This window comes from Protopterus annectens, chromosome 12.part0 (genome assembly GCF_019279795.1).
Source record: "Protopterus annectens isolate FY-2018-M chromosome 12.part0, PAN1.0, whole genome shotgun sequence".
Lineage (NCBI taxonomy): Eukaryota > Metazoa > Chordata > Ceratodontiformes > Protopteridae > Protopterus > Protopterus annectens.
The window spans coordinates 173,440,961-173,457,804 of record NC_056746.1 but is presented as its reverse complement, the minus strand read 5'-3'; the positions used below and the strand labels follow the sequence as shown (position 1 = coordinate 173,457,804).

The window sequence follows — 16,844 nt, the reverse complement described above, 5'->3', positions numbered from 1 at the left end:
AAATCTCCCACATAATCCCTTTACATAAAGGAGGTAATTCCAATGAGCATTCTAACTATAGGCCTATAGCACTCTTATCTCCCTGCCAACATGGTTTTAGGCCATTTCATAGCACAACCACAGCTCTCCTGTCTTTTAACAAGTGTATTAGTAGAAACCGTAATAACAGTATCCTCACATCAGCACTCTTTATAGACCTGTCAAAAGCCTTTGACATGGTAAACCACAACTTGCTCATAAAAACTCTTGAATCTCTTTCTCTAGACACCAAAGCTGTTCAATGGTTCACTTCCTACCTTAGTAACAGGCAGTTCTCTGGAAAAACACACTTTCATCCCTTCTGCCAGTCTCTCTTGGGGTCCCACAGGGCTCCATTCTAGGACCTCTCCTCTTCTCTTTATTCATAAATGACTTACATGTAGCAATACCTCAAGCTACATGTATTCAATATGCAGATGATTCTATACTCATATGCTCTGCTAACACCTCCTCTGAACTACAAACTCTAACACTGAATGTATTTAGCACAGTTGAGGCATGGTTCTTGAAACGTTGCCTCCTTTTGAATGCCAAAAAAAAACAAACTCCTGCTCTTCAGGCCTAATAGTAAGTCCCCCTGCATAGACTTCTCTATTAAATCCAACAATGGCACACATATATCCCCTGACTCTACCACTAAGCTGTTAGGTATTATAATTGACAACAACCTCACTTTTGATAATCACATCAATAACACTATTAAAACCATAAACAGAAAACTCGGCTCCTTCTATAGAATTAAAACCTTTTTAACTCCAAAGGCCAAAGTTATACTCGCTCACTCTCATCTTATTTCCACTTTTCTTTATGCTTCACCCATATACACCAACCTAAAAAAATAACCTCACTAAACTAGCAAATGCATACAATAGCATTGCTAGATTTGCTACTGGAAACCCATTTAGAACTCACCACTGTCAGAATCTACAGCAACTAAACTGGCTAGAACTTAAAAACACACTGATACTTTCCCAACTTACCTTTGTACATAGGATATTTTACCAACCAAAAATTACCCCTATACTTTCTGACCTTATTTCTCCCTATACTAATCTAAATTCACTACGCTCCTCAAACAAACTTCTTGTGAGGTTAACTAAGTCTAACAACATTGCTGATGACTCCCTATTCTCCAATACCATAGGTAAATACTGGAATCTTCTACCTACTGCTCTAATTTCTATTCCTTCACCCTTCCTCTTTAAACAAAAGCTCAAACAACATATTAAAACACTCTGGTTATGCCAATGAATCAATCCTGACTAGTCTTATGATTCTACTAATTACTCTTTTTTACTATCTTCTTGTACCTCTCTCTACTCACTCCCCTTGAGACGCTAATCTCTAAAACACCTTTGTTAATAGCCTCTGATATTAATTAATATAAAACTGTGTATGTGTATATATTTAGTGAATCAATTATATCTTCATGAATGTTTTACTAAAATAGAACTCCCCTATCTTGTACTGTGAAGTAGAATTAGAGTAATTGTCCTTCCTAGTATATATTCTCAATTAGTATAATCTAGATTGAACCATGTTTTCTGTTTGTATTTTACTAACTACTTACTTTCTTTATGTAAATAATTTGTTTTGCATTAACTTCAATGTGGATCTTTTCTCCCCGGGCCTCTGCTGAAAATGGAAATGTATCCAGATGGACTAGCCCGGTAAACAAATGTAAAATAAATAAAAAATGTTTAGATTTCCTACTAATAGTGATAAGCAAATCATCCAACTTTTGACAGGAGGAACACAGATCACCACTATTAGCAGGTATTACCTTTAAATATACATAGCATTTATTACACTTACAAGATATTTGTACTTTAGCAAATCATTAATTGCATACTAATTTAAGGAAACCATCTTCAGCTGCAAATTAATAAAGATTTCTAAAAGAAAAGACTAATCAAAATCAGTTACCACAGAATTCAGAGAGAACTTAAATAAACTTCTATGAGAAGATTCACACAAACAGTGTACAACTAAATATTAAATTAAGTGCAGTAAAATTATTGCTGTGACTGTACAAGGTGTGAAGGTCACACAAAAGCTGGAATTCCTTTACATCGCACGTGCAGTCACACCTATTTTTAACAGTAAAGATCAGTAAATCAGAAACCAAGACAAGATTGGTTAGATAAACTCTGGATTATCCTGTCTGCAGTCTGTATGCCCCCTTGGGATGGCTAGAGATTGTCTGTCTAAAATCTATCCCTTTCTAACTAACTGAAAATTAAAGGTAAAACAACAAAATATAAATCAAAGTACATCTTCTTGTCTACAAATGCCTTCCTTCCTACAAGCAGTGAAAAACAGTGATAAAAAATAAAACACAAATTCAAATAAAAACTTTATTAAGTAATATTTAGTAAGCAGAGATATGGAGATTGCAAATCAAATTTAAATGTTTTTACCTTACTTTTAAGCTTAAGTTTTATTTGTTTATTTACTGATGTGTCTCTTCTCTCCTACTGCCCCTCTGTAACGTCCTGTTATGTAGAACAGCATTATCAAAAACTCACAAAAGAGCATCAAAGTGCCACATAACAAACAAGTAAAAACTAAATGAAATGTAATATGAAGGAAACACACTGGAACACAGTGATCAATCCATAAATAATTAAACAATTTATTTAGAAAGTTGAGTTGGCTGCGGTGGTACAGCGATTAGTGTTGTTGCCTCACAGCAAGAGGTTCTCCGGTTCGATTCTCAGCTGGAACGCCTTCTGTGTGGAGTCTGCATGCCCTCCCTGCGGTCGAGTGAGTTTTAAAGACATGCAGGTAGGTGCATGTGTTTGTGTGTGTATGTGCATGTTCCTTCTGTGAAGGTTGGGCACCGGGCTGGCAACTCAACACCGTAAAAACTCCACTGTCAGTCAATCTGTGGACCAGTGATCCGCTGTGGTGACCCCTAACAGGTGAAGTCGAAAGACATGTTATATATTTAAAAAATTGTTCTTTGGACTATAATATCTTTTAAGAATCAAGGAAGTAAAAACATTGGAGAGATTTAAATCAGAGCATGCTAGCTAAGATTTATTAATGTAGGTAGTCTTGAATTCTTGTTTATATAAAGAATGCCAGATTCATTGTACATGAAACTATATATAGCAGAAATCCAAGATTTGTAGACTTAACACCTTTAGCAGCCAACAACTGAAGCATCAGCAGGAGCTAGAGGACATGTATGCAATGGTAGATTGATTGACTTCCATTTAGTTGAACATGAAAGACTTCAGCGGCACCTTGTTGATGGACTTTTTTACATACTTAGAATTTACCAGTACCTCATTCAGGTTCAATCAAATGGCCCTCAAAATATTTGATGCTGGCAGACCATATGGCACTGAGGAAAAAAAATACATTTGAGGGAACAGCATGAAAATGTTTGTCAGCACAGAAGTTAAGACCACCATAAGTAACAGTGGGTGCTGAAACAGCTGGGGAGTGCAGGGGAAGTGTAGTAAATTTGAGACCAGTATAAGCAGTTGCAGAAACAGCTGAAGTAGCCACCTTAGTAAAATAAAAAGAAGTTGTATCTGAAGCAACAGGAGAGGTAGGAAGATGAAGACCAATCATAACAGGTGGGGCAGAAATTTAAGTAGGATCATAAGTGAATGAATTAAAGGAACAATAAAAACTAGGTTAGCAAAACTCAAAACTGAAGTAGTTGAAAATATTACAGGGCAAAGTGTAACACTATTGGTTTCGACAAGCCTTGTCCGCAAGCCAGATCCATGATTCCTTCCTTTACAGTGATGATAGGTCACATTAAGTGCCACTGCTATGTGGCATTCATAGGAAATTATAAAGAGTTAGAAGTATTGTAATAGTTGTAGGTAACAGAATGAGAAATGTCCTTAAAAGTGACCCTGGGTACAGTCAAATGTGGTATGACTGCATACTTCTGAATAAAAGTCAGTGTCACATACTCTAATAAATACTTTACAATTGTCAGAACTGTGGGCGGTGTTTCATCATTTTTAAAATTCATGCATTTTTAAAACTTGTTTGAAAACATATTTATGACTGCTTCTCTTTAGGGTGGTATGCATCATATGAGAAAGATCCATTCCTTTATGCCTACCTTGCTGGTTCTTCAGACCCAAATGAATACAACTACACTGCTGTGAAGACTATTGCCATCAATATGTCAACTTCAGCACCTCAGCTTTATACCTTCTTTATCTCACCACAGTAAGTGTGTTTTAAAATTATGTATTCTGACCACATTGAAACATACTTTGGGATTTATATAGATAGTGCTCAATGCAGTTTTCTCAGAGCTTCAGTTCATTATAAGGATATAATGATATGTTGGATTTCCATAACAACACATGAATTAATCTGCAGATTGGAAGTACTGCAGCCCTCTATGGTTATTTTCTTCACATTCATAGCAGAGTGAGTACTGTAAACATTATATCTTTAGTCAGTTTTTTGAGTCATTACGCACTTAAATAGTCATTATTTTGGAAAAGAAGATTAAATAATATTTGGAATATGAGTTACAAAGAAGATCCAGGTTCAAGTATTAACCAAGCTGGCTTGCTTACTGTGCATTCTCAGTAAGTCTTAATGTCCTTGAGATTACAGTACTTAAAACACTGCAGTTGGTATTGTATTCCTAATAGCAAGATGGTGGGTTTGTTTCTAGATGGAAGAAAAAAGAAGTTATGTACTCATCATAACGTTCCATGTTTGTTGTCCTTTATCTTGCCTCCCTTCTTGGTGTTTGGGTTCGGAATCAATCCTCGGCTCCGACTCGGCCGTATACTATAGCTCAAGAGCTTCTTACTGGCTCGAGACTAGCTCGTATCCCAACATGCCTAGTGGTAATTACCTAGATCTCGTTTGTGATAACCCAGCATGAGACCATACAGGCAGAAAAATACTCTATTTTACATATAAGAGAACACCTGTATATAAAGGCGTAAACCATCAGCAAGAATAAGAAGGGGAAACGAGGACTAACCAAATGGCATGGTAAAGGGAAACTCAGCCAATGTAGCCTATAAAAAGGAATTCCTTTCGTTCCTCTAGGAAGGGCAAAGGAGGGTGGGATGCAAGAAGGAAGGCGAGATAAAGGACAATAAACATGGAACGTTATAGTGAGTACATAACTTCTTTATGTTATTTTGTCCCTGTCTTGCATTCATTCTTGCTGTTTGGGACTGTGTCCCCAGCACCTGTTTCTTGGGTGGCTCACTGGAAAAAACTCTTCAGGACGGCGGAGCCAAAGGATGCCCTGTTCCGGAAGGCCACATCTACTTTGTAGTGAGTGATAAAGGTATGAAGATTAGCCCAAGTAGCTGCCGCACAGATCAAATTCAAAGGCAGTCTGGCTTAAAAAAATTAGAGGTAGCCAAAGCTTTTGTTGAGTGTGCTTTAATTTTTCCCGAAGTTTTTCTTGTGCAAATCGTAGATGTAAATTATAGTGTCTGAAAACCACTTAGATAAAGTCACCTTTGAGACTGAACAGCCTTTCTTATTCTCAGCAAGGGATATGAACAATTGGTCGGATTTTCTGAAGTCCTTAGTCCTGTGTAAATAAAAATGTAACTGTCTATGAACGTCCAATTTATGGAGCTTATACTCTGCCTTGTTGCTGTGATTGGGGAAGAAAACAGGAAGCTCTAGGGATTGATTCAGATTGTACTCAGAACACACCTTAGGTAAGAAAAGAGGGGTTGGTTCTAAGAGAAACTCTTTCATGGAAAATCAAGTATTGGAGACAAATAGATAAGGCCTTTAATTCTGTAACCCTTCTAGCTGAGGTAATGGCAGTTAAGAAAAGGGTCTTCCATGTCCAAAATTTCAGTGGACAAGAAACGGATGGCTCAAAGGGAGGAAGAATCTGAGCATCTAAAACTAAATTTAAGTCCCAGGGGGAAGAGGTTCTCTTATTGGAGGTCTTAAGAGGGTAGTACCTCTTAGGAATGCTTTACATAGCCTATGGAACATGATGTTGGAGCCCATTTCTCTCACATGGAAAGTAGAAATGGCAGCCAGCTGAACCCAGATAGTAACTGCTGCAGCTCCTCGCTCAAAGGTTTCAGCAAGAAATTCAAGAATCTTTGAAATGTGTGCAGTAAAGGGGTTAATCTTATTTTTGCTTGCCCAACAAGAAATCCTCTTCCATTTACTAGCATAAAGCTTCTTTGTAGTGGGCTTATGGGAGGAAATCAAAATGTGTTGAACTGCTGGAAAAACATTGCGAAGCCTGTCTAAGACTGGAAGTGGAGAAACCAAGATGTCAACATGAGAGTTTGAATGGAAGGGTGGAGAGCTCCCAACTGATGCATCAGGAGATCTGGAGCTGGATCCAGGATCCAAGGCTCCCCCTGCAGACAAGGCCAAAGGAATGGGAACCATATCTGTCAAGCCCAGTAAGGGGCAATGAGGATTAACTTGCAACCCAATGACTATGCTTTCTGAAGAACCTTGGGGATCAGGGGAAATGGTGGAAAGGCATAAAGCAGTCCTGGGGGCCAATCGCAAACAAGTGCGTCCCTGGGTGACTATCCCTGTGGTGGGACTAGGGAAAAGTAGCTGCTGCATTTGTTGTTGAGGGGGTTGGCAAACAGATCGCAGCATGGTTGGCCCCATTTGCGCAAAATCAAGTCTGCCACTTCCTGTTTCAGGAACCACTTAGGAGGCATCAGAATAGCCTTGCTGGGCTTGTCCGCTATCATGTTGGATTTCCCTGGGATGTGCGTTGCAACCAGAAAACGTTGGGAAGACATCTCCCATTGCCAAACTCTTAGAGCCTCTCGACACAAGGGATAAGACCTGGTTCTGCCCTGTTTGTTGATGTGCCATACTACTGACATATTATCTGTCTGAATTGCTATAGTCCCTTTAGGTAGAGAGTCTTGAAGTGCTTTCAATGCCAGAAGCACTGCTCTCATCTGTAGGACATTGATGTGCAAGTGGTACCCGTCTTCCTGCAAAGTCCCTTGGACAGTTCGTCCCAGATAATGGGCCTCCCACCCTATCTGGGAAGCGTCCGTGGTTACTGTGCCTACAGGTTGGGGGGGTTAGAAACAGTCTGCCCATTGATATCATGGGAGTGAAGCCACCATGCTAAGTCCTTCTTGCAAGACTGCATGATCCATATCTGATGTGACATTGGCAAATCTTTGAATGATCATTGAGCAAAAATTGCCTCTGCAGAATTCTCATGTGGAAGCACGCCATAGGGACCAGAGGAATTGCTGCAGCCATCGAACCTAAGGCCATGAGGACAAATCTTGGCTGGATTCTCTTGTTTGCCATGAGGTTTGAAACTTGACAACAAATGGTTAACACTCTTTCGTGAGGCAATTTTACTGTCATGGCCCTTGTGTCTAAATCTGCCCCTATAAATGTAATATACCGACAAGGCAACAAGGCAGATTTTTATAGTTTATGGTGATGCCCAGTTGTGTACACGTGTGAATAGTGGAGTCCCATGCCCTGATCAGTTGATGCTTGTTGGTGGCAGTGAGGAGCCAGTCATCTAGATATGGAAACACCTGGAATCCTAGATGCCTCAGGTGAGCTGTGACTACTGCCATGCATTTGGTGAACACCCTGGGGGCTGTGGTGAGACCAAAGGGCAGAGCTCTGAACTGGTAATGGCTGGCTCCCTGCCAGAAGCGTAGATACCTCCTGGATTGCCTGTCCATTTTTATGTGGTAGTATGCATCCTGCAGATAGAGCACATCCAATAGTCCTGACCCAAAAGGGGAAGAATGGACTGCAGTGTTACCATCCAGAACTTTGTTTTCTTGACGACTGATTTGTGCAATTTTCTGATATCCAAAATGGGCCTCTAGTCCCCTGTGTTTTTTGTAAAAGTTTAGAAGGGGAGCTAATTTAATCAGAAAACACTCTAACACTCAATAATATATAAAAACTAACACTATCTTTAACCCAAAGTTAGAATTTAGTCAAAAAGAAAAAAACACTTACCTGAGCCAGTATGAGCAGTCCAGATGCTGCAAGTGGCAAACGAGATCTGGGTAACTACCTCTAGGCATGTTGGGATAGGGGCTAGCCTCGAGCCAGTAAGAAGCTCTCGAGCTGTAGTATACATCGCTGATAACTAAAGGCATGATATATGGAACACGAGTCTTCCCCATTCAATCAGAAAACACTCTAACACTCAATAATATATAAAAACTAACACTATCTTTAACCCAAAGTTAGAATTTAGTCAAAAAGAAAAAACACTTATCCTGAGCCAGTATGAGCAGTCTCGATGCTGCAAGTGGCAAACGAGATCTGGGTAACTAACTCTAGGCATGTTGGGATAGGGGCTAGCCTCGAGCCAGTAAGAAGCTCTCGAGCTGTAGTATACATCGCTGATAACTAAAGGCATGATATATGGAACACGAGTCTTGCAGGTGGACAGACCCTAAGCAATAAACACAACTCGTGTGCCCATCAATAAGGGACATTTTCTGGCAGCACGAGTCACACTTTTTAAAACCTGAAGGTTTTTGTCTCCTTAGTGGAATCCTTGAGATACTATAAAATAACAGACGCCAAGAATAACAACAGTAACAATACAAGTGAACTATCACTATAACTACAACTGTAACTTCAACTTTAACTTTTTTTTTTTTTTTTTGAAAAGAAGGCGGGAAGGGGGAGAGCCTCTAAGTAAAACAGCAAACTCCACCAGCTGAGGAGAGCCTCTAACTTAAACAGCTGCTCCTGTAAAGATAGAGACGAGAGAGAAGAGAAGAAAAAGCCTTTTAAATAAAACACAGGGCTAAAAAGGAGAAGAACCCTCTAAGTTAAAACGGGTTCACAAGGAAGGCCTAAAGAAAAATGATGGCCACAACAACAACAAAAACAGCAGTGGAAAAGTTTAGAAAGGGAGGTAATATAATCAGAAAACACTCTTAACACCCAGTAATGTCCAGAAACTGACACTATCTTTAAACCAAAGTTAGAATTTAGTCAAAAAGAAAGAACACAGCTTGAGCCAGTACGAGCAATCTCGACGCTGCAAGTGGCAAACGAGATCTGGGTAACTACCGCTAGGCATGTTGGGATAGGGGCTAGCCTCGAGCCACTAAGAAGCTCTCAAGCAATAGTATACGGCTGAGTCAGAGCCAAGGATCAGCTCCGAACCCAAACAGCAAAAACAAAGGTGATATAGGGACAACATAACATGTGCTATTGTATATATAGTTTCCCAGGGGTACGAAACAGGGATCTGTTAGATGTATTTTGGGATCCAGGAGTTAGAGCAGCCTATTTTGGGAACACTGGGTAAAGAAGTAGGCTACCTATTAAAATTATGAAACTTAAATTAATGGAGAGAGGTACTGTTGCCAATAGGAATGACAATCAGAGATAAACTGATGTAAACCAAGGCATGATGCTGAGTGAGGCAAAATGCAAACCTGAAGTATTGGACACAAATGGTAAGAAATGTGAAGATGCTGGACTAGCAAGAAGACAAAGCCAGGCACACTCTTCTAGGCCATCCAAAGGTGGTATATCCAGATACCAGAGAAAGAATAGCCAGCAATATTAACCAGGGTGACTCAGCTTGGAGAAGTACTGAAATGAGGTAGGCATATGATTTTAGACATTTACAAGTTCTTGCATGAGGGAGAGAAAAGGAATAAGCTAGTAAACTGGAGGTCTGAGTAAGAGAGAATACTTACAGGCTCCAATAAAACCAGATAGCTGGGGAAAAATATGTATCATTCCCAGAAAGGTAATTAAACCCCAAAAAATTCCATATATTTACCTGGAAGTGTTTGCACAAATATTTTTACATTCTCCAGAGATTATAGAGGATTTTCCCCATAGCCCAACATACGTGTTGGTGATGTGGAGCAGGAGAAGCAAGGGACTGGTGTCAGATCTTCTGCAGTTGCCAGTTGTTGTGGCAGTTCAAGACAGGCTCAAGAGCTTCAGTTTAGCAGGTAACAATGGGGAAGATAGGAGGAAGTAGGTTCAAAGAATTATTATGGATAATAAGTTTAGTGGCCAAAAAGACAATAACTCGGAAATGGAAAAAAATAAACAACCCCATAATAGGGGAAGTGATAAGTTTATTAGACAATTTAAGGATGGATGAAACAAGGAAATGGGGAAAAGCAAAAGAGTTTTCAGCTAAATTGTTGCCTTGGATGAAAACATTAGAAAGAGTACAAGGAAATAGTCATCTGATGTGAGATGATGACTGGGTTTCTCAATGAGCTGAAGTACCGTTGGGAAGGGGCTTGGATTGTATATGAAACTGGACTGTGTAAATAAATGCATTTTGTATATAGTTTAATTGGGGCAGTTTGAATTTGACTAATTGGTAGAGGGGAGGTGATATAGGTTTAATGGGATTACAGATGGCTAAATAAAGACATCAATACTGTACTTTAAATAGATTTCTATCTTCGTTTGTGTACACTGTTTACAGTTAAAAATGTATTGTATATGTAAATGGGGTAGTAAATGTAGCAAGGAGAATCACTGAGCTTCCTGGTATGAATTTACTGAGGACATTTTTTATGTATTTGTACATTACATGCTATTCAACGTTAATCTGTGTTTTCCATATATAGTGCTCACTTATTTCTTTTGTTTCTGTTATTTTATTTTGTCTTATTTACAAATTGTAAAGAAAAACATTTTGTTTGGAAAAATAATAAAATATAAAAAAGGCACATCCATTATTTGTAGCAAAACAGTGACATATATTTTTTGTTTTGTTTAACTTAGAACACTTGCTTATCATGTAAATCTAGTCAAACAGTACAAGCAAATGTAACATATACAGCTGCAGAATCCAAACTGTTGGAAATGTCTGTTCCTACACCTCACCAACACCACACTTTGAATCTGCTCATATGTTGTTCTTTGACTTCTGTAGACTTTTGAATGTAAATAGTAATATGCATTTGAGACTCTGTAAAAGATTTACAAATGAAATAAAATTAGGAAAAAAATGTTTATGTCAGCCACAAACAGGAAGTAGTTAAAGCTGTAGGTTCATTTGTATGCCCAGTGGTATTACAATATGGTTTAGTATCAAAAGCATGAAAGGCTTATGTTTGTGTGATTGAATGACCGAAAACGTCAGAAACTCAAAATGTCTTAATGTTCAGAAGTCAAAATTTGACATTTGGCATCTTCTGTAACGTTCATCATCTGCAAAAAAGCTGTTGATAAATCATACATGGTTTTACTGTTTTGCAGGGGGCAAGCCCCCTTTCACCCCCCACACCCCCTGTTAATTATATATTCTAACTCCAAGATCACACTACAGTGAGAAAAAGGGTAGTCTAATTGTAAACCGCAGCTCTCAAAACCATGAATGCAAGCTGCATCTTGACGTTCCAGAGGCGACATAATTTCAAGTTGGGATTTTCACTTTTTGCACCTTTACCCTCGACCATTTGAGCGATGGTAAATTAACTTTCAGACTTTTGATACTAAACCTTACAATATACATAGTGCATTTAATGCAAATCATGTGTGTACATCTGTGTATCCTATATCATCCAGTAGTAAGCAGCACTGAAATATACAGATCACGGGTGCTTTCCAACCTGATACTGCAGGATGATAATACACTCTTTCCAGCTTTATACCATATAATGGTCTTAACTGCAGTCTCTATAAAATTATGGCCTTGGGTACTTTGAAGTTCTTGACACACAGTAGTCTGTTATACTATTCACATCTGCACCCCATGGTAGTAGCAGATATCATTCAGACTTTCACAGAACTACATTATAAGTTCAAGAGTTTGGTAAACAAGTTCAGGGGTTATTGGCCTTTGAGGATCGGGTTACCACCTTTTCAATTGCTCAAAGTGGGACATTTTTATGGGAACATAAGGTATCTCATAAGGCCGAAACATGCATGTCCATAGCTAGTGGGGTTTGGCTTTATTGGCCTGAATATATCCACAGACTTAAAAAGAAAAGTAAAACATCATACATTTTTCAGAAGCCATATAACTGCCACTTGATGTCCGTAAGGGGGTCATTTGCATATATCCCATTGGCCTCTGTTACAGGAGGTTTAAGGTATCACACAGTGAAAACTCTAGCATGGCTAACTTTCTTTTTGTAGTTTTTGCTAATTGGGTTTGTCTGTGTGATCTTTTCACTGTTTTATTTTCTATCACTAGGGAAACACAAGGATTTTTGAAAAGGGTTTGTAATGTCCGAGTAGATTTATTTGACTCTCAGGCTGACACAGTAGTAATAGGATACAGTGTCAACAGCTCAGACTCATCCTTTATATCCTGTGGTAGTCATTATCAGAGATGGGCAGCAATCCAGACCAACAATTCTGGCATACATTCCAACCTCTTAGCACAAGAAATCTGGGTAAAGCCAAAGATAAGGCCCAGAGTCAGGGACAATTTTTAAACATTGCTGTTAACTTAGAAAGTTGCTAGGATAACAGGTTTTGCATTAGCATTCGTATCCTTCAAGAAATGCATTCTAATGCTAACAGAATTTGCATTAACGTGCATTTCTTGAAGGATATGAAGTCTGAAACTCAAATCCCTATCATTATTTAGTGATTGCAATCATCAATGGTTTTACTAGAAAATCGCAAATTTTATGAGGGACATGCTTAAAAATATGATAGGTGCCAGGTATGATTCTGTGTTCTCAACTGGGAAACATACTACATCTAACAGTTAAGGTAAATTTAACAAATGTATTAGATGAACTGAAGCTGATACTGACTTGTCTGAGTTAACCTCAGCAAAAAAGAAAAACTTAGACAGTCAATGCATGGGAATTCATCTTTAGAAGATATATTTTTTTAATTCTGCATGCCACTTCCTCATCTGTCTTGTTGTTCATCAAGCTATTCCCTGCTACATTCAGTCCCATTCCTTTTGTACTGGTGGGAACATCCATCTGCCAGATCTGCTGGGAGACAGCCATCCATAGAGGCCATTATACAGGCAGATGTCAGAGAGTTTGCATCTTCACTGGCATCTCAGCAATGAAGATGTTTTTTGGAGGGGAAGTCATTCCTTGGTCATGATATGAACACTTGCATTACTGCAATGACCACCTATGTCCCTCTGTCCATGCACTCTCCCCCACATATAATGACAAAAGCCACTATCACCAGCTTGGATGGCCATGCCTACAGTCTTCTTGACCTGCTCCTCATTTTATGACAAGCCTCCACTTTCCAGTTGAAGCTTGGCCATTAGAACAGCAGCAATAGCTGGCTGAGAACCACTATGTTTCTCATAAAATCTATGGTTTTCTGACAAATCACTGAGGATTAAATTTAATAAAGAACGACAGACATTTGTTTCAGATTTCATATGCCTTAGAAAACACATATTAGTGCAAAACCTGTTATCCTAGCAACTTTCAAAGTTGATTACAGCAATATATAAAATCTGTCTCTATTGTTCATCCTTTTTCTCCCATTATTATTGGCTTTGTCAAGATTTCTTGTACTGGGTGGTTGAAATGTATGCCACCCCCCCCCCCCACCATCGATAGATATGCCAGTTCTCCCTGTCTGCGGCTTAAAGAACCAGAGCTATTAATTAAAGTCAAGATCACCTGGGATGTAGTCGCAGCTTTATCCCTCTATGCCGTCAATGCAGGCCCAGATAATTTAACTAGAACCAGAACATCCCCTCTCAAAGTAGTAAATGGCACTAAAGTAGAATAACGCAATTCATACCTCTCAACTGTACAGATTTTCACAGAATGTCCGGAGTTTTGCCTCATATCTTTGGTCTATTATTCATAAAATTGTGATTTCCTGGCAAATTAGTTTCAAATCATTAAAGATTGAAGTTAGAAAATAGTGACAGACATTTGCGTTTCAGACTTCATTCCCTTCACAACATTCATGCTATAATGAAAAACCTGTTATTCTATTAACTTTCTAAGTTTGTAAGAGCAATTTTTAAAAATTGTCCCAATTTTTGGGCCTTTGTCCCACTTTTATTTATGGCATTGTCCAGATTTCTTGTTCTAAGAGGTTGAGAGGTATGTGACACATCCAGAATGCCCTATAAAACTCCCTCTTTACTGCTAGTAATCAAGAAGAGAAACAGAAACGTATAGGTAGACATGGAGGCATCAGTACAAACATTAAAGGTTTGGGGAAGAAATGTTGAGCTCCCCAGATATTCTTTGTTTCTGTGAATGATATGTTGAGTTTTTATGACGAAAAAGGAAATAATAATTTGTGATACCATCAATCAGTGTTAATTCAAAGTGTGAAACAGGCTTTGTTAAGAATAATAGATGTGTTCTGCTCGTAAGTGACTTCCAGACAAGATGCTTAGTTCATCTAGTTTCTGAAGTTAGTAAACAAAAGTATATAGTGTCTGGTCTTTCAGGTCTAAAAATATGGGATGTATCCCCAAAATCTATGATTATGGAATAATCAATGATGGTGTAAATAACCTGCCCCACATTCCTTTTAATCATAAGAAGGATACAGTACTTAGTATAATAAAGTACTGTGACTATAATTTAATTAATCTGGTGTTAAGCAAAGTACTGCTCTTTCCTAGCCTATTAGATTATAAATGTACTAAAACCAGGTATTTTATTAACTAGATAAAAGGGAGTGAAATGCAGTACAGATCTGAGGTTATAAATACATGAGAGTATCTGTTTCCTGTCCTCCATATGTTTTGTTATCAAAGATGTTATTTAACCCCTTAAAATGATAAATACTTGGCTGACTCATCTAGTTAATTATTTGTTAGAAAGGATGTCATGACAGGTGGGTCAACCTCTGGACATCTTAGACTTAAGAACGTTCTGAGGGTTTCCTATGCATTAGTCTAAGTAAAAAAAAAAAAAAAAAAAAAAAGAGAGCGAGAGATGAACTGGAACTTATACCTTAGAAAGGTTATAAAATAACTGGTCACAGAAGCCTGGGAATGTCATCCATGTCAGTTTTGTAAACATTCATAAATTTTACTGTGAACGAGAAGACAGGCATGGGGTGGAGTAACAGTTCTAATTTATTATTATATTTTATCAAACCTTGTCTGTTCTGACTGTAATTCAGAAATATTAGCACTTTGACCTGCTTAACATAAGTAGCTGGGTTAACATTAGATCAGCGGTGTTTTGTAAAAGTCCATATGTAAACACCAAACAACATTTTGAATTCTTGGTTTCTTTAGCAAAGGTGGTGAATAATAAGACTTCACTTGCAGTAGGTAATTTTTGCCTCAAAATCAACTAGGATACATGTGCTACATTTTCATGCTGTACCCCTGAATTTGTTAACTTTTTTGAATCTACAGACCTTTCCAACTTATTTGTATGCCAGCTAAAGGCAGCCACATTTTAGACTTGAGTTTAACAAATAACAGCGGCCTTATTTTAATTACACAAGCACTGGGCAATTCGTACAGGCTCATGGGTAGTTATTAGGTGTGCAGTCCTGGAGATCATTAATTAGTCTTGGCCAGATTTCCAATTCTCCCAAAGCGCTATCCAGTTAAGTAACTTGCTCAGTGTTACTCTGTAAGCAAATGAAGGCTGTAGGAATCAAACCCTGTTATCACATGAAGTAGCTCATTAACAGATCAGAACCTCGATCCTCTCTGGTAACACTAGTGAAGCAGCTGGCATGTTGTGATGGTCAGCGCTGTCCTCTCAACTGATAGTTAAGAGTTAATGGTTATTTTTCCAGGGTATGTTGTAAATGTTTGACTTCAGTGGAATCAATGAATTTAATGTTGGATTGAGGTTACTGAAGTACTCTTGAGTTAAAGTCAAGTTCCATGGACCCCGATAATATTTCTATTTTTTAAATATTAGTATGAGGGACTGTTTAGTAAACCAGTTAGTTCTTCTTTTCAGTAACTTCTTGCAGAAATGACTGGAAACAATGTGTGAGTTGTACCTGTATATAAGGGAGGAAATAAAGAGTTATAGAGCTATCTGGTTAATCCCATACTGGGGAATGCTTTGAGTATCGTTTATTTAGTTATCTTCAAAACAGTTTCAAATGTACTCTGCCAAAGACATTAATGAGTACAGATTTGTTACATGGTGTTCTGCCTTAATCAGTTTGATAGACTATTATAATTCTGTATTAACTGCTGTGATGACTTACTTGGTTAAAGGCCTTTGATTCACTTGTACATGAAGGGATTTTATAAAGCAATCTGTTGCATGACAGTCCATATGTTTCTTGTTGGGTCAGAACATAGCTTTTCATGAGATCCCAATGAATAATTTTGTTGGGTGAAAGCCCCTCATGGAGTATTGTTACTTCTGGAGTACCAGAAGGAGTCTGTATTAGTTTAATTATATAAAAGTATATTTTTCAACCATTCTTCAAACATAAAATTGTTGGTTAGCAGAACATATGGATAACTGCAAGACATGGGTGGTTATCACCACACCCAAGGATATGAATTGACTGACCACCTTTCTATCAGGAAGTTAGAACTGGGGAGTTTACCTCTACAAAGAGGCCAATCAGCAATGGAGTCCCTCAGGATTGGTCCTGGGACCACTCCTTTTTGGCATCTATTTCTGTAAAGTCAAGGCCAACATCAAGGGCCTCTGGCTGACCAAATTTGCAAACTAGGAGCAGTCATAGAATCCCCCACCAACACTAATGTTCTCCAAGAAGGGCTGCCACAGGCAAATAACTTAAGAGTCATGGGCTAAAACAAAATGTCAAGAAATGCATAATAACATCCTTTGGGAAGTCAGCCATCCTGGTAACTATCAAATAAACAACACACCCCTAAGAGTCGACCCAGTAGTCAGGGATTTGGGGACGCATGTAATCAGTAATCTAGCCTTTGACCA

General features: G+C 38.4%; 1 protein-coding gene across 1 annotated transcript in view; it reads left to right on the top strand.

Annotated features, from left to right (window-relative positions):
• Positions 1-16,844, top strand: part of PKD1 (polycystin 1, transient receptor potential channel interacting) — a 2,476,043-nt gene that overhangs the window by 1,384,112 nt on the left and 1,075,087 nt on the right. Inside the window, exon 25 of the mRNA XM_044088902.1 lies at positions 4,089-4,242. Within this exon, the coding sequence (XP_043944837.1) occupies positions 4,089-4,242 (154 nt within the window). The remainder of the gene's footprint in view (positions 1-4,088; positions 4,243-16,844) is intronic.